This window comes from Plectropomus leopardus, chromosome 9 (assembly GCF_008729295.1).
Source record: "Plectropomus leopardus isolate mb chromosome 9, YSFRI_Pleo_2.0, whole genome shotgun sequence".
In the NCBI taxonomy this organism is placed as follows: domain Eukaryota; kingdom Metazoa; phylum Chordata; class Actinopteri; order Perciformes; family Serranidae; genus Plectropomus; species Plectropomus leopardus.
This window is the reverse complement of record NC_056471.1, coordinates 15,769,098-15,790,528: the sequence shown is the minus strand read 5'-3', so window position 1 is coordinate 15,790,528 and position 21,431 is coordinate 15,769,098. Positions and strand designations below refer to the sequence as shown.

General features: G+C 39.3%; 1 protein-coding gene across 1 annotated transcript; it reads left to right on the top strand.

The window, feature by feature from the left end:
• Positions 1-181: 181 nt before the first annotated feature.
• Positions 182-21,158, top strand: cnot6a (CCR4-NOT transcription complex, subunit 6a). The gene is made up of 12 exons (XM_042492966.1): positions 182-260; positions 1,422-1,543; positions 2,448-2,634; positions 4,063-4,148; positions 4,247-4,351; positions 4,476-4,544; positions 5,258-5,415; positions 6,889-7,043; positions 12,090-12,244; positions 12,482-12,715; positions 15,585-15,787; positions 16,569-21,158. Exons 2-12 carry the CDS (start codon positions 1,432-1,434, stop codon positions 16,782-16,784), a joined length of 1,680 nt encoding a protein of 559 aa, XP_042348900.1. The 5' UTR covers positions 182-260; positions 1,422-1,431; the 3' UTR covers positions 16,785-21,158.
• Positions 21,159-21,431: the final 273 nt, after the last annotated feature.

Here is a 21,431-nt window from a genome sequence, read left to right as displayed (position 1 = left end):
TATAAATTGGCCACAATAAAATGTACTGTTGTATCCTATCCATCCATCTCATGCTCCATCATCACTTAAGGATTTTATTTACTCTGGTTCAACAGCTGGTTGGACCGTCTGCACGCTGACCAATAGGATCAGGCGCTGTTATCGGCAGAGAAAAAAAAATCCTTACAGTCGCCATGATATAGCAGCGGAAACGGGTGAGAAGTAGCTAGAAAACAAAAGAGAACACGCAGTCGTCCTCGCGATTTGGTATGCTCTTGCAGGTAATAAAGAAATCCTTCCTATGAGACCTGAACTGTTTTCAAACATCTCACCACAACCTTATTTTGACTTTAAAGGCGACCTGGTCGTTTTCCAAAGTAGGTCTTATTTGAATAGGAAGTCGGTCAGCTCCGAGTAATTGGGATCTGTTAGCTTTTAGCTAGCAAGCTAACTCGAGCTAAGCTAAATAGCTCGCAATTGCTTTCGAAACGAGCATTGTGTAGCATTGTGAGCTCGTTTGCTCAGTTTATTTCAATGATAGTGATTCTTGTTTCTGGAGGCTAGCTAGCGGCAGCTAACTAAATCGCTATTTCGTGGCCTACTGTTAATGCGCAAGTCAGTGCTTTGCTATTATGTAAACAACAATTGTGCAGTATCTCTTAATGTCATTTTGCTTCTTATTAGCTAACCCACTCGGGCAGGGTGTTTAAGTCAGCTAAGTAATTGCTGAATTTCACTAACTTCGCTTGTCCGTTGACCATTCTGCTAGTTAGCGAACGAGCTAGCTTTAGCTATTTAGCGTTTGTTATGTATAGTTTGATAGCTACCTATTTAGGTTAAGCTAGGCTAATCAGTTAGCGACAACGAGAGGAAAATTCGGCTAATCTTAGCCAGTGTTAGCTATATATACTCGTTTAAAAAATGCTGTTTAATTTTAAGCTCTTTGACCAATTAAAACGTTACAGTTAACATAGTTTGCTAAGTTCAGCGTGAAATGTATTGCACTATCGCACGCTGCTGAGTTTAATGTTGATTATTATGTAACTCCAATGAAATCTCAGCCCTCATTGGAAACAGGTTGATGTTTATTATAATATATTAAAAAATAATGATAGCAGCCTATTATGACTTTAACAATATCTTAGTCAAATCTCGTCATTTTTGAAATTTGAAAGGATACTTTTTATGTCTTGTGTAAACGTGTACATGTTGTACCTTCTTAAATGTCATGGCAAATATGAGTGCCATCAACGTACCTGATGAGCTAAACACACGCACACACACATACACACACAAACACACACAACATTTAACCCTGATTCAGGATATTCCAGCTTTACTCTCTGTGCAAGATTACTTAATTGATTTGCTATTGGTGGTATATTGGGAGTTCTCTGACTTTGTTCATGAATAATAATAATAAATCAAAATTATCTCTGCAGTGTTATAGGAATGCCCAAGGAAAAATATGACCCGCCGGATCCCAGGCGGATGTACACAATTATGTCCAGCGAGGAGGCAGCCAACGGGAAGAAGTCATACTGGGCTGAGCTGGAAATTAGCGGTGAGTTTTATTAGGGAGTTCCTAGTTTTGTTGGTAAAGTGGTTGTATTGAGTGTATCCTGTTCACACATACTTTTGATGGTGGCATAAAGCTTAATTATATTTGACTCTTTTTTTCCTACTTAAACTTGTAGTGTTTGTGTGTCTACCTTTTCATGTCACATTACAGCACAGGTACTTTGTCATTGTTAGAATAAGACATTGGTCCACTTAGAAACTCTGCACATGTCAGTCTCGTCTGCAGTTGAGGATTATTTTCATTATCAGTTAATCTGCCAATTACTTTCTTGATTAACCGCTTGGCCCGTGAAAATATCAGAAAATAATGTTAATCAGAGTTTTGCAGAGCCCAAGGTGACATCCTCAGACTTCTTGTTTTGCTCGACTAACAGCTGAAAACCCAAGGAAAAAAACTCAAACATTCAACATATATCCACCTTTTATACAGAACAAAAGCTGGGACCATTGAATGTTTGGCACATTTTCAAAAGTGTATTTAATTTTTTTTTTTTTTTTGCATTATCATAGTTGTTGTTAGTTTGCCTTCTGTTAATTTACAAATTGATTAATTGACTAATTATTTTGGCTTTAATCCTAAACTGTGTTTTGCAAGTGTTTAAAATAGGTTACAGTGAAACAGTTTCCCCTGGAGATGCAACATAGTGGTGTAATTTACAGTCTCATAACATGATTTTGTTTATCTATTTGGTATTTGGGGAAATGAAAGCAGGCCTATAATTATGCTCAAGCATCGTCTATATCATTGTGAAATCAGTCAACCCACATTGACCCCTTCACAGCAATGCGAAGCGAGTTATTTCATCCTTTTCCTTTTCCGTTAGTGGAGTAATGGTTGGATACTGAGATGAATTTTCCTGCGTTTCCTTTTCTCATTGTCACTGCAGGCCGAGTAAGGAGTCTCAGCACAGCCCTGTGGTCTCTCACCCACCTCACTGCCCTGCACCTCAGTGACAACTCATTGTCACGCATCCCGCCAGACATTGCCAAACTACACAATCTTGTGTACCTGGATCTCTCATCCAATAAGATCAGGAGCCTGCCGGCAGAGCTCGGCAACATGGTGTCTCTCAGGTTAGTGAGTTTCTCGTTGGCCCTGTTATTGATGCACAGTGGAAAGGAGTATCTGTCACAGGACTGATCATGAATCTGGTTTTGGTGCTCACATATATTACACACTGGTGCTTGTCCTTATGGCAATGTGTTTGTTTTTTTTCAGTTAATCATAGATAAATTGGATATCTGCCCATTTTCTTTCACATTAGCCTGTCATGATAACTACTTTTGGTGGACAATATATTATCCTAGAAATAATTGCAAAACACGATATTATTGTCATTTTAAGAACAATGTATACCACTGATGGTAAAATATAATTGCTTAATAATGTAAGTACACCCTTTCAAAGAGCAATGCATTTTTAATTTTGTAATTATATTCAGACATTCAAATTGGAATGTAAAAATAAAATAATAAAAAATATCCTAGATAAATAAAACGTATATCCTCAATAAATTTCAAATAATTATCTTAAATAAATACAATAAAATCACAAAAAATAAAAAAATTGACCTTTTTTGTGCTCTGTTAACAATAATTTATTGGGGTGGGGTGGGGGGCAGATTATCTGAAATTACTGAGGTATTTGGTTCAATGACCTTTTTGTGTGGTTTTTGTGACATTACACAGCTTGTGACAATTTTTATTCTAATCAACAAATTATTATAGAAATTACTAACTCCAACAAATCTAAGATTAAGGATGCATTTATTATTTTTTTCCTCATAAACACTGAAATGGCATCCCCCCTTTGCAAAAAACAAAAATAAATAAACCCCAAAAAAGTCCCTAAATTTAGAACTAAAAATCTACCCAATTAACGGAAATTAAAATAGCTGAATATTCAGAATCAGCTCTATCCCAAACCCTGCTCTTTATTCTGGCATACTGTTGGCTCAAATATTTGGGACATTCTTACATAAAAAAACAACAACCAAAAAAACATGCACGTCAACACAAGGGAAATGTCATACAGTATATGAACATTACCGCAATCATTTTTGCCGACCTTGATAAGTCAATAAGGTTTTTAATGTGACCTTCCAAATTTTATTTCATATTAACAAGATCTGAAGTTGCAAAGCATGTTATGTCTGTGTAGATTCTCAGTCATCCAGGTCATGGTAATGCGAAGTTTCTTTTAAAGTGGCAACTGAACTTGTTGAGGTTTCTTGAAGACGTTTCGCCTCTTCTCCAAAAGGCTTCTTCAGTCTTAAAAAGCCTTTTGGTGAAGAAGCAAAACGTTCTTCAGTTCTGAAGAAGCCTTTTGGAGAAAAGGCAAAATGTCTTCAAGAAACCTCAGCAACGCCAGTTTCCACTTTAAAAAGAGGTCGGACAAAGCATGTATGTCATAAGCAGATATTGTTTTTGAAAGGTAATGTTGATGGATGTTTCTCAGGAGGGCTGTTTTCTAATGATCAAATTCCCCAATGTCATCCACAGGGAACTGCTTTTAAATAACAACCAGTTGCGGGTTCTGCCATTTGAATTGGGAAAACTGTTTCAGTTACAAACACTGGGGTTGAAAGGTGAGTGGCTTATCAATGAAATTTTGTAGTCATTGTAGCCTTAAAACTCCATTGTTCTCTGTGCAATCATTCAGCCTGCGTTGCTTTTCCTTCGCCAGGAAACCCACTTGCACAAGAAATTATGAGCCTCTACCAGGAACCTGATGGCACGCGGAGACTGCTCAACTACTTGCTAGACAATCTGGCAGGGGCTATTAAGCGCAGTGAGTCCCTCCTCTCTCTGGCAGTTGGCATTTGGAACCCTATGGCTTATCTATGTTGAAGACATTGTTTTACGTTTGTTTTCATGTTGTCACCAATTCTGAACCATTTTCTCCCTTTGCTCAGTACCGACAGAGCAGCCCCCAGCCCGGTCATGGATCTCACTCCAGGAACCAGACCGAACACGAGCCTCAGGTAAGGGAAACAAGCATGAAACATGATTTTGAACAGATGCACATGGACTAAGCAATCTTCTTTGTAATACACAGCGGTTCTATAAATAAAGATCCAGCTTGTGTCCATAACTGTCAACCAGATTTATTTGTTATACTTCTTACACTTGCAGTGTAGTTTATTTAGACGTCCGTGGCTGGATCTGATCAAAACAAACATATTGTACAGTTTCGCCAAAAGATCAGTAGGTCTTTGGCAAATATATACGGTCTTCCAGTGTTGGCCTTGGGTTGAGCACTTACTTATGTTGGTTGACTGTGTTATTTTAACTGACTCAGTACTCAGTGCTGTTAAACAGATGGCTGCACCATTGCTGTGTGTTTTTTAACTCCTCGTCAAACTGCAGTTCTATACAGAATTTTGGTAGAAATAGTTAAAACAATATATACAACAATACAGTTTGGATGTCTTACCAAAATTCTGTTTTTAGAAAACACAGTATCAAGTGGTTAGTGCTCACCTGGCTAACAAAATACTGCAAAAAAGACATTTTTTCTGTATAGGCTGGACGAAGTGTATAAGGAAAGGGTCGGATTTTATTTTAATCTAGAGGCTAGTCTAAAGTGTGGAAATGCCGCCCCTCCTTAAAATATTTTGAGGCAACCAAAGATCATCAACTTCTTAAGTATTTCTGTGATGCTAAGTGGTGCCTTTTGTCTGCTTGTCCCCCTCAGCACTGTTCTCTGTGATGTGCTACAATGTGCTTTGTGATAAGTACGCCACACGACAGCTATATGGCTACTGCCCCTCTTGGGCTCTAAACTGGGAGTACAGGAAGAAATCCATCATGCAGGAGATATTGGGCTGCAATGCAGACATCATAAGTTTGCAGGTGAGTGATGGATGTCGAAGCATGTTTTTCTGTTTTCAAGTATAGCAATACAGATCCAACGGTTTTAAAAAAAAAATGGGTTGTTTGGTGGGATTTCTACATACATCAAGTTGACACAATAAAAGCAACACCTGTAGAAAGTTATGCAATCTAATAAATACTCCCTTTGCCTAGCACTGTCCAAAGTCCCACTGTCCTGTGTTGACACTGTTAACACTCGCCACCATTGTGTTGTCATTTTCTCATTGACCTGGAATGAAATTTAGGTTTACATGTTTGGCATTTTATTAGGAAGTGAATATTGTACTATTGTCATAATTTGATTATGTTTTAATGTGTGAAGATGTTGGGTTGAGAGGGTGCTGTCATCTTGGTATATCTTGTTAGGCTTTTTTATTTTATTTTACTTTTTTAAATCTGAGTTAAAGAGGGGTTTTTTTTGCCTTTTTTAGGCATGTTATGATACCAGAAATTCAGTAGTCGTATGCCAATACCAGTGAAATACCCGAAATACCCAACTCAATACTAAGAAAAAAAAACAGAAACAAAACATATACTTCTCTATTATAGACATTTAAATGTTACAAAAAACAACAGTTGCATGCAGACTTAAGGTAATGACTATGAAATAAATTACAAAAAACAGAATTAAAATTTACTTTGAATTTGAAATACGTTTGGATGTGAAGTAAAAGTGTTTCCTCCTGTAATCTTTAAAGTTCAGTGTCACTGTTTGCATACTGTTTTTGGGAATTTTTGCCTCAAATGCAAAGTTCTTTCATACACAACTCTTAGTGTGTTTGTTTTTGACGAGCTGAGAAAGAGCTTTGGCTGAAGCAGCACCTGTCGCCATCTTTCATGTGTTGTCGTTGTTTTGTGCTGGCCGGCGTTTTTCTTCTTCCTCGGGCATTTAAAGGCAGACTTTAACACTAGTAGTTATATACACTAATCCTGTCAGGTCCAGAAGAATTTCTTCCCCAATATTTGCGTCACTGGAGAAAAACTAGTATCGTCACATTTACAGAATTTTGGCATCCACTTGGTACTGAAGCATCGGTTTTCGTGGCATTTCCAGTCTCCTAACAAGAAGAAGTTAATAAAAAAAACTTAAATAACTTTAAAACATTTATATTAATTTTTCACATGTGTATACTATAACAAGGAGCAGGACTAGTATCTATGACACAGATGGTGGAGAATTATTCCCAAACACTTTCTCTGTTCAGCCGTTTCTCCTTCCTGCACTACTTTTCAGACATTAACAGCTGTTTCTCTTGCTTCAACTTGTGTGATTTGATATGTCCTTTCAATGAAAAGGTATCTTACACCATCTTTTATTTGTTGTCAGTCTTTTATTAAAGAGTTCAACTTAAAATTGCTGTTTTGTTCTCTTTGGAAGTGGGTGTTCAATATTTGCATGACTGTTGGTCTTTACTGTTGTCCATCCTAACACTTGTTTCTTGTTAATTGCAGGAAGTTGAGACGGAGCAGTACTACAGTTTTTTCTTGCCTGAGCTGAAGGAGCAGGGATACGACGGGTTCTTCAGTCCAAAGTCACGAGCCAGGACTATGTCAGAGTCGGACCGTAAACACGTGGACGGTTGTGCAATTTTCTTCAAGACAGAAAAGTATGTACTCACAAATTTTGCAGTTATGAGCTGTTTTAACGTGTCGATTTGCCTAATTAGTCAGAGAATTGCTTGTTAAATCTTCTCAGCATTTTAAAATACATTTTTTGATTTTTTTTGTCTAAATGCCATAATTGCTGACAGTCTGAATTCGGTACATGACTTTGTGTCTAGTGTAGTTATGGTATGAGGATAGGATTAGAATAGCTCCAAATATTGTTTGAGTGATTAATACAGCGTTATTTTGGTGCTATTATATTTGATCCTAAGCCTCTGAGATTTTCCCGCTATTTGACAGAGACAATGATTCTAATAGAGAAAATAGATATTTTATTGTGAGCCTTGCTCTTCTGGTCCTACCTGTAATGCTGGGAAACTGAAACTTATTCTATAGTTTTTATTGTTGTGTGTTAATGGTGTCTTGTGTCTGCTGAGCGGTGAATCAGCTGGGTGGAGCTACCACCGCTGGCCTGCCTAACCAGTTTGATTATTCTGCAAATGAGAGGGTCTATTTATTTTAGCCTTCAGATGCTGATGACCTTGATTGTACTCATCTTGGTGAATATTTGTGTCAGTTTATCTAAGTGTTTACTAGGGGTGTAAATCACTGGTTTCATCACGATACGATATTATATCGATACTTTTGGATAACGATATGATATTTGCTGATATCACAAAGTCTACCACAATACAATTTTGATTTGATTTAGGGGCCTGCGATCAATATGGGCTGATATTATCTACTAATTTAACACAGTGGGTTACAGGAGGAGTTGCCACCTTTGTCTTAATTTTTGGCCAGAAAAGATAAAAACAACATATACCTAATTGGAAATAAGTAAAACTGGTTTATTCTGTTTGAAAATGCTTTCTGGAAAAAATGTTTTCATCGTAATTCAAGCCATGATTTTTTTTCCTAAAACTTCAGGTGTGTCTGACTTGAAGACAAACTTCTCTCAACATCCTCAAAACGTGGATTGACAACAAGATCTTTTCACTATAGTATAAAATTCAATATTAACTATAAAGAATTGTAGACAAAACAACTGTAGGTCACATTTCCCCCACATATACAACATGCTAACATTATGAGCATAAGCCTATGGCATTTTGCATTGCAGAAATTAGCTTAGCAGCTAGCGGTGTTTTCCTCTACTCATAAGTTAACCAACTTACTATTATTTATGCTTTGTCTTATACACCACTGGTTTAAGTCTGCATCTCCTGACAGAACAGATGATTTTCAGTCTTACGTGCACGCAACATTTTCAGTCAACATTGTTGAAACAGAGCAGTTAACGTAACTTAAGCAAGAAGTCCGTGAAGTGGCTCCGCAGGTACACCGTGTTTCTTCAGTACAGCTTTTGCTTACATATGACATACGCCGTCTGTTGACTAGCAGTCTCTCCGAAAACAAAGCTTTTCCACATTGATGATTTATTCCCGAGTAAAGGGCGTTCTCATCATCATCTTTCTCTTGGCTGATCGCCATCTGCCCGACAGTGTGTGACGGTGACACAGAATTTCAAAATAAGAGTGCATCTAAAAGAGGATGATGTGGATCAATGTTTACACTTTGCATCCACGATACATGATCATTGCTCATTTAATTAATATATCAGTGCAGATCGATCGATCATTACATCCCTAGTGTTTACCCTGATTTCACACTTCAATGCAGTTTCCTGTAAAACTCATAGCAGATTGCATAGTTGTCAGCCTAGATTCTAAGGCTTGATGTTGGCAGTATTCTTTAAGTGAGGCTCTGTTTATACCATAGCACATAGATTTGACTACTGAATGAAAACATTGTGCATGGTTGTTGTGGAATATGAAAGTGGTTTCATGCTTTTATGAGTTTTCCATAAATACTAAGAAAAACACGCACATGATAGACCACGACATTAGTGGAGTATTTCGCATGAAAGCACTTTTAGATTGGAAGTTAGTTGTTATCAATGAATCCTGAGCTGTTTAATTTTGATTTAATTAAAGGGGAGCCCTATCGATTCGACACATGAAAGTCTGTTTACAGGTCTTGCGGAGCTTGACTGCATTTGTGAAAATAGTTACATAAAGCCTTTTCTGGCTCCAGAGGGAGCAGGGTGAACTCAGATAAATTTCCTTAGGTGATTTTTAGAGTTGAAAACAAAACTCTGGTAGTGTGGCGTTAGAGAGAAGTCAGTTCACCTGACCTCTGTAGCTGCTCTTCATCTCTGTTTGTGGCTAGAGGCTTTATTTGCCGCGACTAGATAACAGGAAAATCTCTTGACTGAACTGTTGATGGACATTTTGCATTGTGGGTAATGTAAGTGCCTGGTTTTGACAAGAAAGAAATGTGTGGAACAAATACAAGGACAATATTTCTGGTTCTACTGCAGTGATGTTGATGTTAATGATGGTTTGTTTTTTTTAACTGTCCAGTGTGACTCTGACAATGTTACAAGAGTGCATTTCTGAATAGGTGAAGTACAAATGATAAAAAAAAAATAACTCCAGAGCAGCCTAGTTTTGAATATTTTTATGTGACAAAAAAGTGATATTGAAATATGTAAGATAGCTTTTTTTTCTAAATATATAGCTTAGCGATTGATAGATGGTGTCACAACAACAAAAACTTGAATTAATTCAGTTATTCATTAGCCGTAACCTTAGGCAGCGGCCTACCCCAGCTGACACTGGGCAACAGGCGGTACACCCCACACAGGTCGCCAGACTATCACAGGGCTGACACAGATACAGACAACCATTCACATTCACACCTACGGGCAATTTAGAGTCACCAATTAACCACATTTAAGTTTGCTGCAGTATGCCCACAGCAGAACATGTGTATGATAATAAAATGAAGCTGCTCAGCTGACCATAGAAAAGGTATGGCATGATGAAGAAATTATCAAACATTTTAATACATTTGGGACAACACCTGTGTTACCAATTTGCATGAGCAGTGCTGCTGACGCGCAGCACATCTCTAGAAATAGTGGCTCGCTGATTTTTTTTTTCCATGTGACGCATGCAGTTGTCAGCTGACATGGACAGTGAAATTGGTGTTTTGATATTTATTTTGACTCTATGCCACCTTTTATTGCAGTTTCAATGTCTCTGTCTGTCACAGACATTTGGAAGTACAAATATAGTTGTTAAACTCAACCTACCCTGTTTCCATTTTAAAATAAATGCCCTCTGATAACATTCTGTCGACAGAGTCCCTTCAGTTGTCGACACAAGGCATTTTACTGTGAAACATTTGCAGGGCCGTGTTGTTGACAATGCAAGAGCTTGCAAAGCTTCATAAATAAGTGAAGTATGTACTTTTCATTTTGGAAATCTAGTTCTCATAGAAGCAGGTAGCTCTGCAGCAGCGCCGCAGTAACAATACTGTCAGTGTGAAAACCGTGCAAGACGCAGCAGTTTGTCGAGGTTGACATTATGAGCTGCTCACGCATACAGTGGTCTGGATGTTAGTGATGTAACCAACTTGTTTCCCCACATGTACATTATTAGGTTTCCTCTTTGCATTGAATTTAAATCAGAAATGTTACTAAAGTGGTGGTGAAATCTGGCTCCTGCTACTCTTCTGCTGCTGCTGTAAGTAGAAAACACTTTGGTTTATACCTGTAGCGTCCTTCATCCGCCTAAGTATTGATTAAGAAAGCAAAACTGTGGTGGGCAAGCAATGTAATCGGTGAACATCATATAATGCCAGTTACCGCAACAAGCCTACCATGGAAGGAGCGCACATCTGTGTGGGATTGTGTTGCTCTTCTCCATTTTTACTCAGCTAGTCTATTTTTTTCATTTTTTTCCCCCTCTTGTTTCACAATGGCCCTCCAACAGATAAAAACTACATAGAACTGTGTAAAAACTAGTACAATCAATGTAAAAAGTGCTGAAAATAAATGCCTCATTGTACAAGAGGCAATGTGTTGCCGCTGACTAACCTTGTGGATTGACAGTCAAATTAATGCACTCTGTTGTTAAAACAATCTAGTAGATTTTTTTCAGTATCGGTTAATATTGCTCATGCTTCCAAACCCTGCATAATCAACTATTATCACTTGGCAAAACTCAGAACACACAAAGTGCAATAGGCAGCAACCACATACTACAAAGACAAAGTCTGTGTATCAGGTAAAAAAAAACCACCCTGACTACATGACGCATAATGTCTGTGCCTCCTGTATTTTGGCTGTTTGAAGCTCAGTTCAATGTTTACGTCATTGTGTAACCCTTAATACTAAGCTTTTTTTTTCAGACAGTTTTTCCTAATTGTACAGAAGTGGATAACAGTATTAGTCCTAAACTGAGAGTGTTGGTGAAGTAAAAGCAAAGCAAATAGCCTGCCTTATTTGCATTGTACACTAACTTTAAAACTACAGAAGGCTGAAGCTTCATCTGTACAGCAGCTGGTTGTACTGATCTGTGTTTTTCTGAAGCAGGATAAGTCACCATTACATAGAGTGGACACTACCAGCCTTATAAAGTGTCCACACACCCATAGAAACATTAAATGAAGTAAATAACTAAAATATAACTATTGTACTGCAGTGTCAATGTTACAGAAATGGAGAGGCCCAATTGTATGGGCAAGTAGGAAAATTGTTGTTGCTGCCAGTATTGGCGTATAAATTGTTATGCTGCACTACATCCCATTTGCTCTGGTATTTAGAGGCATCAAGTTTTGGCAAATTAACTAAATGTGACTCAGTCTGGGGAACTATCTCAGTGCTTTGGGAGAATTTTAGTCTCTGTTAAACAGTAAGTCAGTTAGCTGCGAAAAAATAAAAAATACATAATTAAAGTGTTACATTAGCCATTGTAGCTGCAGTAATTGCAAGCCTTAAGATTGCACCACTTAGTTCATATGCTTTGTTTTGCCTTTCAGAGGTCCTTGATTCTTATCCGGAGTGCAACTGTTAGAATCCAGGATCTATTTGCAGCATCTCATAAATTATGTGCTTGTCTTCATATATTTATTCCCAGCACTGCATGCAGAACTAGTGTTAAGTCCTCTCCTCTTTGTCTCCTTCTGTTTATCTCCAGGTTCAGCGCAGTTCAGAAGCACACAGTGGAGTTCAACCAGCTGGCCATGGCTAACTCCGAGGGCTCAGAGGCTATGCTGAACAGGGTGATGACCAAGGACAACATCGGGGTAGCTGTACTGCTCGAAGTTCGCAAAGAGATGATGGAGGCCTCCTGTGAGTGGACACTATTCTGATCTTTCATTTAGAGATGCCAGGCACACAAATAAGATCCACTAATCCTGAACTGACTTTTGTCTGAAATTCACTGAGAGGCTTGAGTTACAGTAAAAAGATTGTAGCTGGGGTTACACATACCCGTGGTCCATAAACAACCGTTATTATGGCACGGTATTTCATGAGTCATAATTCCTCTGTGTCACTTCTCCCTGCTTTCTTTTTCCCTTCTTTCAGCTGGAAAGTCACTCCATGGTATGGAGAAGCAGCTGCTCCTGGTAGCCAATGCCCACATGCACTGGGACCCAGAGTACTCTGACGTCAAGCTGGTCCAGACCATGATGTTCCTGTCCGAAGTGAAGAACATAGTGGACAAGGCCACACGCAGCCTCAAGTTGTCCTCTGTCTCTGGTGAGACCAATGCCATTCCACTGGTGCTGTGCGCTGACCTCAACTCCTTACCTGACTCTGGTAAGTAATAAAGCTGTGCTTCATCCAACCACATGGAGTTTGTATAAAATTTGAACATGCTTTGAAGATCCTGCAACAGTGACTATGGGTGTAACAGTACTCAGAAGTCACGGTTCGATTGATGCCACAGTGTCAGAGTCACGGTTCAGTGAGAGTTAGATACAGCGGCGGAAAAAAACACAAATGCATAAAGATTCATTTCTCTTCATTTTTGCAGAGTATAGTGTCAAAAACAGTCAAAATCCTGTTGCTATAGGGACTGAGGTCACATTTTGCATCTCCACTATTTTGATAATTGATTAAATGTTTTTTTTCTCACAAAATGTCAAACAAATTAGGAAAGTCAGTAAATAACATTCTCACCCTTTTTAGGCCAGTCAGTTAATTGAGAAAACAGATTAATCAGTAATCAAAGTAATTATTACTTGCACCGGTCTTGTTTTTGCAGTTTCTTAGCACTGGATAAAGCCACTCATGAAATACATTATACCAAGACCTTCTGGCACATATTTGATTTCAAAATCTTGTAAATTTCAGTTCAGCAGTGACCATATACTAAGTGGTGGTAGTGAAAACATCCATAAATAAGCACCCACCTCACCTGCATGTGTCTAATTTATTAGTTTATTATCTTGAAGGATTTGCTCCTTTTTATCACTGTGACCTTGATTTCTTTACATGTCACATCTCCATGTTGAAAGTGAAGTTGACCTGTAAAGGTATCAGGCTTTCCTGCTTCAGTTTTGCTGCAGCGCTCATTTTAGACCCCACAGGACCTGATAGATATCACACACATTTTATTTTGCCAATTGTTCCAAATGTGCCAAAAGATTACCATATGCAAAATTGTTTCTCTATGCAAACAGTGGGATGTGGATGTGAGAAAGGGGGGTTGAATAACTGCTTTTATCTTACAGCAAACACTGCAAGAAAAGCTCTTTAGCAGTGCCTGTGGTGACGCCAGGACCGATTTGGTTTGGTCTGTTGTGCCATTTGAATTTTCTTGATTCAGATTAGGATTGATAAAGAGCATGAAGCTCCAAACATCACCTCAGTGGGAACTCAGTACAATATCAATGGCAGCATAGTTGACTCTGCGGACTGTGTTTTTCCATCTTTTGCATTATTTCTTGTCCAGCACCCAGTGTTCATCCTCTGGGTGTGTATGCTTGTGTAAAACTTTCACGATAACCACATGACCGTAATACTGCATTCATGTGATGGCTACACTTATTACTGCTATCACCACAATTAATTTTCTTTTTCTTTCTTTCTTTCTTTCTTTCTTTCTTTCTTTCTTTCTTTTCTTTCTTTCTTTCTTTCTTTCTTTTTCTTTCTTTCTCCGGTGAAAATGCATATGGTGTGTGATATGAAATCTACAAACACAATAATCATCGTTCAGTTATCATCATTGACTGTCTTTCATCCTGTCTTTTGGAGAGAAAAAATCCATTTTTTTGTCACCCCATGTTAAGACTGCAAGTGTATCAGATTTGTTTTTTGATTGCAAGCCTCATCCAACAGATGTGCTGTCATGTGAATCTATGCAGCTGTCTGAACCACACTCGGTCAGCCTCATATCTCATGGGCCGTACCAGATCTGAAGCGTTTATTTACGATGATGTGCGCCTAACCGTGAGGTTGGCGCCCAAAAAGAAGGCATTGTGCAACCTTAGGTGGAGCGGACTGTCCTGTCTCTGGAGTTAGTCATTATGTTTGACCTGTCCCCCTCACCTCCTGCCCACCCCAATGTAGACTTTCTTGCTCTTTATACTATGGTAGTTGCTCTGATCGTCAAGAAATGCCACCGCCGCATCCGTGTCATTCCACTTCAACTCAGTGCGTCAGTGTTTGACACCGTGGGCCACAAGCGGTGGTATTTGATGAATTGAGAGTGAGACTGGGTTGATTGAGAGGCTGCAGTGTTTATTCATGGCCAAACTGTGACCGACGCCGTACATTTACTAGACAACTTTACTGCTAACCTTTCCCTCTGCTCTGATCACCAGCGCCCGTCTGCCTCAAATGCAGCCACTGTCAAACTCTCTCTGTTGCTCAACCACACACTCACAATACTGTTATTCATGGTTCCCACAGTCATGGAAAACCTGGGAAAGTCATGGAATTTCAGTCTCATTTTCCAGGCCTGGAAAAGTTTAAGAATTAGTAAAAAAAAATCATTGAAAGTTTCTTAGGAGTCATGGAATTTTGTTGTGTGTACCTTCAGGGATAACCTTTTCAATGTGATGCAACAGAACAGTGAAATCATTTTCTGTATGTTAGCCGTTTACATTACGTAGCTCCAATATGCGTTGACGTAAGGCTGTGCGCGATATTGTTGCCGCGTCAACATTGCGATGCTCAATAGTGGAATTAAATGACATGCAATACCAAGTAAGGGAAATTAACTTAAACAACTTAGTTGCTTCTTGATAAAAATGGAAAAAAACAGTTTCTTTTATTTTCCATGAGTAATACAGGCCAAGCCTTTAAAGTAAGTAAGTAAACGTGTATATGTGATGTAGTGTGGCAGCATCTGTTACGGGAAGCGAGACTCCCGTAAGCGTTTTGTGTTTTTGTGTGTGTGTGTGTGAGTGTGAGTGTAAGAAAGTACTGTAACAGATGACAAGTGCCACAGACGTAGTGAAGCCCGTGCCTCTCCATAATGATTTTTTTTTTTATGGAGTCGAGGAAAGTTTTTTCAATTTTGTCCATGAAAATGTGTGGGAACCCTGTTTTAACATAATCATATGCATTAATGTTTGGAAAAAATGGGTAGGGATGCATTGCTTGTTCACTGTGTTAAAAAAAAAAATCCATACTGCCACAGCCTTTATTCTTCTGATGACAACTTCTCCCCTCTGTCCAGGCGTAGTGGAGTACCTGAGTACTGGTGGGGTGGACTGCACCCACAAGGACTTCAAGGAGCTTCGTTATAGCGACAGCCTGACCAAATTCAACTGCAATGGCAAGAACAGCACGTCCAACGGCAGGATCACACATGGCTTCAAGCTAAAGAGCGCCTACGAGAACGGCCTGATGCCTTACACCAACTACACCTTCGACTTCAAGGTGAATGAACTGACAGTACAATTATTGTTTTTTTGAGGTTATGGTTGTTTTTAATGTTGCTTGTTTTTAAAAGTTACCCGCGCTTTTATTTCAAATAGAATAGATAATTACAATGCTCTTTTTACTGCTCTTCTGAAACAGTCATTTGAAAAACTTATTCAGAATTGTTTCACTAGACTTTTAGCCAAAACAATGAATAGAGAGCATATTAGTGTTGATGTAGCTACACTCCACTGGCTGCCAGTAACTTTTAGAATAGATTTTAAGGTTCTTTTACTTGTTTTTAAAGCTCTTAATGAGTCGGGACTTGCTTATATTGCAGACTCTCTCTCGTTCTATAATCCTTCACAAGCTCTCATGTCTTCTGCTGTTGGGCTTTTAAGTACACGCAATTGTACACACAAGAAAGCAGGCAGCACAGCTTTTGTTAACTATGCTCCAAAATTATGGAACACCCTTCCAAAAGACTTGCGAGAAGCGGGCTCGGAAAATATTTTAAATTACAACTGAAAGCCTATTTAGTATTTAATTAATGTAACTATTATGTCAATTCCCTCATTTTAACTATTGTTATTGGTCACTGTACTTTTTATCTTCACTTTTATATTTTGTTTATTACTGACTGTCTTTTATTGTCTAATCTTTGCTTTTGTGTCGCATCTTTATCATGAAGCGCTTTGAGCAGCATCCCATCCCCATGAAAAATGCTCTGTAAATTATTATTATTATTATTATTATAACTCCATATCAAAGTTGTATGTATCTGCTCTTCTCTCCCCAGGGTGTCATCGACTATATTTTCTACTCCAAGCCTCACCTGAACGTGCTGGGTATCTTGGGCCCCCTGGACCCCTCCTGGCTTGTAGAGAACAATGTCAGCGGCTGCCCACATCCCCACATCCCCTCCGACCACTTCTCCCTCTTAGGCCAGCTGGAGCTGCTCCTGCCCAACGTGCCCCCCCAGGTCAACGGGCTCCATCTGCCTGCACGCAGGTAGTGAGTCCCTGCCACACCACCAGGGGGAGCTGCAACCACAGCCTCTCCCTTTCAAACCCTCCTCCCTCCCACTACCAGCTCTTCCCTCCACCATACCGGAGGAGGAAGACAAATACACAACCTGTAAAATATTCGTACAGTGAGGTCTGGCCGACAGGGATTTCGTATAATGTTATAGATATTCTATATTTTTCTTTTTTTCTTTCTCCGTTTTTCTTTTTTGTTCTTTTTTTAACTGCTCGATTCAGTCCTGTCCGTGTATCATAATTTGTGTTTTGGACTCCCTTTCCTCCTCAAATCCACCCACCCACTTTGCTTCTGTCTTTCAAACTAGAGGGGATGGTAGCTCATTCAGATTTGTCACATGGGGCACTGTTTGGTTTTAGAGCAAAGGGGGGAAATTCGAAGCGGCTGAGGGGAAGACATTCACCGGAAAAGTTCCATAGCTGATGGTCTGCCTGTCTGTCTGTCCTGTATAAATCTGAAACCAGCAAAGACAGCAGACTTGTCAGTCTCAGACCTCCATCACTGGCTTGTGCTTGTTTTCCCCTGTACTCTAGGCAGCCTGCATACTTTCTTAGTCTTTCCAGGATGCAGACATTTGTCGAGTCAGATGTTGTTGGGTTAGAGCAGCTTTTAGCTGGTAGTTCAGCGTCCCTGGAGGTGGATGTAGCGCAGCTCGTTCGAGGTGAGATTTCCTGCTGTCATTCTGTGGTGCTGAGGCCTTTTTGTGTGGTCACGGCCTCCCGTGGTGCTACAAGATAGTCTACACCTCTGACCCCGGTCCTGGTGCATTAGCTACCAAACCCACAGATGCCTCAAGAACCAGACGTCCGAGAACTACAGTTGCCCAGTTTCACATGGGCTGTATGTAGTGTTAATTTGTGAAGGAAGGATGTGGTGAGAAACTGAAGGCAGCTACCATTCTGTTTGCAGACTGTTTTCACCCCAGCTTGTATAGTTGTTAGGTTAGTCTTGTGCTTAGGAGCTCATGTGGCCCACGTCCCCCCATTTTTTGGGCAAAGGGGGAAGGGATTTAGGCTGATGGGCAAAGCGATGAGGGGCTTTCACAAATCTTTTTTTTTGTCTGGATTGCTATTAGGCAGAGAGAGCGAGTAATGGCTGATACACAGGAGTAAAACCAGCATTCCTCTCACTGTCTGGAGTTGCCATTCAACTCCACACATGCAAGCTTACACACACGCACACACACATTACACAGGTAATTTGCAGACAGATCTGTAGCACTGTCTCCGAGGCCAGTAGTGACTTTCCCCAGCCATAAATTCCATACACAAAAGCAGTGGTTTTTTTCACAAGTGTTTGTACAGAATAGAAATCTAGACTCAGTCTTTACATGATTGTATATGAACCACAAAAGACCTGTTTTCTGGCGTTTTTTGTACGAAGAGTAAATTATGATCAGATTTGAAAAAAAAGATTGTATTGTAAACTATGGCTAAATTTTTATCCAGTTAATGTTAAGATGAATTGATATTACCAGCTTGTACAAAAGACGTAAGAAGAGGTTGTTCGAGGCGTTCACTGTCACTACTTTGCACTCCGTAGAGAATAACTGTAATTAATGTATCAGTATTTTTTTTTTCTCCCCCACCCCCGGCTGTTGATTTGAACGCCTGAACAACCTTTTCTCCTTTTATTTTTAAATACTGTTGACATTTGTGATGATTTTATGTCCTTTAACAAAACCAATAAATGTTGATTTCCTTTTTTATGAGCTGTGACAATGTTATGACGATGTGTATATCCTTCCTATTCATTGAGCTCTCTAGTAATCAGGTATGCTTTCTCCACCGACCCCTTCTCCTCTCTGTAAGGATCATGAGTAGGATGTCTTATCTTTATTAAAATCCACTCTCAGATTGTTTTGCTCCCTATTTTTACCTTAGCACAGCTCCATGCCTAGACCCCCAAAATATCTAGCCCATAGCTCCTTCCCTGGCCATACATTTTAAATCTCCTTAAGCCTGTCCATCACCCTATACCCCCCAACCTCAACCACCCAACCTCAGACTTCCCTAACCCACTATATTACTCGAGCTGTGTCTTTTAACCCCCTTTGCTCAACCACTTTGTATAGTTCTCTTACCCTTGTCACTGCAGCTATAGTGCCATCTGTGGATCCCCTTCCTCTGTACTGGAAAAGTTGGAAGGCCCACTTTGCTCTGCTTCTGGATGAACAAGGGATGAGGGGCAGTGAGCTCAACTATTTCTCTCCAACACGTTGCTAAGAATCAAATTTGTTACATCCCAACAAATGAGAATCTGTCGTTGGTGAGACATGCTTTTGCACGGATACACCAGATGATGAGCACTTATTACATTCAGACGCAGCTCCCCTCACTCCCTTGCCCATCATATTAGCAAATAAAGACCTAATTTACTTTACATGTTGAAAGGACGTGTTTTAAAAAGCAAGAGGGAAGCAAGTGACTAGGAAGTTTAGTCCTCTTATCAAGGTTTCTTGTCCCATTTGTTTGCCCCCCCCCCCCCCCCCCTTTTACATTTTTTTTTCCTGAATGGCATTAGTATTGTAGTAGATTTAAAGGCTAGCTTTTTTTGTAAAGTGTGAATAAAAGATGTATCTCATGTTTCCTTTCTAAAAAGATATTGAATTGTGTTGTTGATGTGTAAATCATGAATTCTATGACGGTGTTATGTTTGCTACGTTGTTTTTACTTTTACTCAGAACTTTTTTGGTTTTTTTTTCCTCCCGCATTTACTTTTTCCCATCACAAACCAAATCCTCTGTAGAAATCATGATGAGATGTTGTCTTGGTGGGTTGATTGGAGGAGTTGAATGTTCCTGACCATGCCTCGTAGAAGGAATTATTGAGAGCTTGTCGAAGGAAAAGTACCTGCATCATTGGTATCAGTGAAAACTTACAGTGCAGGGATATTCAATTTGTTTATTCTCTTTTTTTTTTTTAAATTACTTTTCAGCTTTATTTTGGATGTTGCATGGCACTAGCTGGAGAGTGCTAGTGCCTGTAGTTTAGGGCAGCAGAGCTGTCTTTCTTAGTGGCTGCAGTTCAGCACTAGAGAACACTGTTCTGACTGGTGTAAAACATGTTTGTAAGACTAAGCTAACGGAGCGCCGCTGGTCGCTAGACTGGTCCTGTGATGATTTTAAGTACTACTAGTCCATTTCACTCTGTTCTTGTGCATCACAGTGGTTAAACCTGTTACACTAGCTAGCTACTATTGATAGTCACTGATTTGACTCTTATGTCTTTTTGGTTGTTGACTCCCCCTCTTACCTCCCCGTCTCCTCCTCCTCCTCCTCATCACCCTCTTGTTAAACCACAGACTATGGCTTCTGACTGAAAATCTGGCAAATCACAGAGCTGAGTTATGTCACCGTGTAAGCTTCAGCGAGTGATCACATTGTTGGCTTTGTGCTTTTCCACTGTTGCATTGTGTTTCATAGTTGGCTTGTTTAGACGTAGAGTAATTTCCCAGGCTGCATCTCTTTGTAATGGTGCACACCAAAGCTGCTTGTAGTCCAGTTCTCTGTTGTAGAGCGAGTTCTTTCACACACCGGTCGCATTTTTATCCAAATCATAGTCTTCATGAAATGTAGGGCTGTAAGGAAAGCAAGGTACTTTTGTCCTTTTTCCTTGAATTACATCAGTACATCGTATCCATATTCATACTCCTGTTGGGGTTTGGTTTCTCGATCCATAAACTTCTTTTAAAACGCATCCTTTTCCAAAAAAAAAAACAACTTGGCAATAATACCCAGAAACGTTCAAAATGGGTTTTTAAATATTTCATGTGGAAAATGTAGCTATTTCATCTTTCAAACTGTGGTCTTTTTTTATTTTTTGCTCTCGAACTCTCAATCTTAAACCTTCAAGACCATTTTTGTTACCTTTCTTTTCCCCTTTTTATCACCCATCTTGTATATTTGCTCATGTCCTTCTTCCCTGCCGATCTAGTAGTAGTTGTTCAATGATCAGGATTGTCTATCTGTAGTCAGCTGAGTACATATATTGATCTGTGTCACTGTGTTTATGCACTGGACCAACTATTGTTTACCATTCATGAAATACCAGCAAAAAAAAATACTGACAAAACACTTGCACAATGTTGTAGAATGTCCATTAATCCAGATGAGAAATCAAGGCAGCTGTTTTCAAATCAACACATACTGTTTTAAAAAGAAACTGAATGGTAAACAATGCTTTCTGTTGTACCCCTTAGCCGTCCTCTCGATTCTCTTCGGACTAGTTTTGTTCTTTTATTTTTTGTTTTTTTCTGTTTTGACTACAGGTTCTGCTTGTTTCCTTTACACCTACCTATGTATTTTCCTACTTCTGGTTGAAAATAAATTCTATATTATCTGTTTAAAGCTGTGTCACCTCTTATTCTTTGCAATGGATATCGAAAATAAATTCTATATCTGTTCTCCTTGTATCCGGCTCCCTTTGCTTCCTTTTTTTTTCTCAGATCCTTTCCAGTCTTTTTCAGACTTGATTTAACACGCAACAAAAAGTGACTGTTATATTTTTAGTCTTCATTTTCTCCTCTTTCTCAGTCCAGTGACCTTATCAGCCATTTCAAATGTAGAAAACGTAGTAAAGCAAGCCGACTACTCGCCCCCGCTGTCTCACATTTTACATAA

What these genes read in the sequence shown, in the direction of transcription:
- cnot6a (XM_042492966.1), top strand. Translation starts at nt 1,432, where the DNA reads ATGCCCAAGGAAAAATATGACCCGCCGGATCCCAGGCGGATGTACACA. An exon ending in GGCTGAGCTGGAAATTAGCG is followed by an intron (nt 1,544 to 2,447) that starts GTGAGTTTTATT and finishes TTGTCACTGCAG; the next exon opens with GCCGAGTAAGGAGTCTCAGC. An exon ending in AGACCGAACACGAGCCTCAG is followed by an intron (nt 4,545 to 5,257) that starts GTAAGGGAAACA and finishes TGTCCCCCTCAG; the next exon opens with CACTGTTCTCTGTGATGTGC.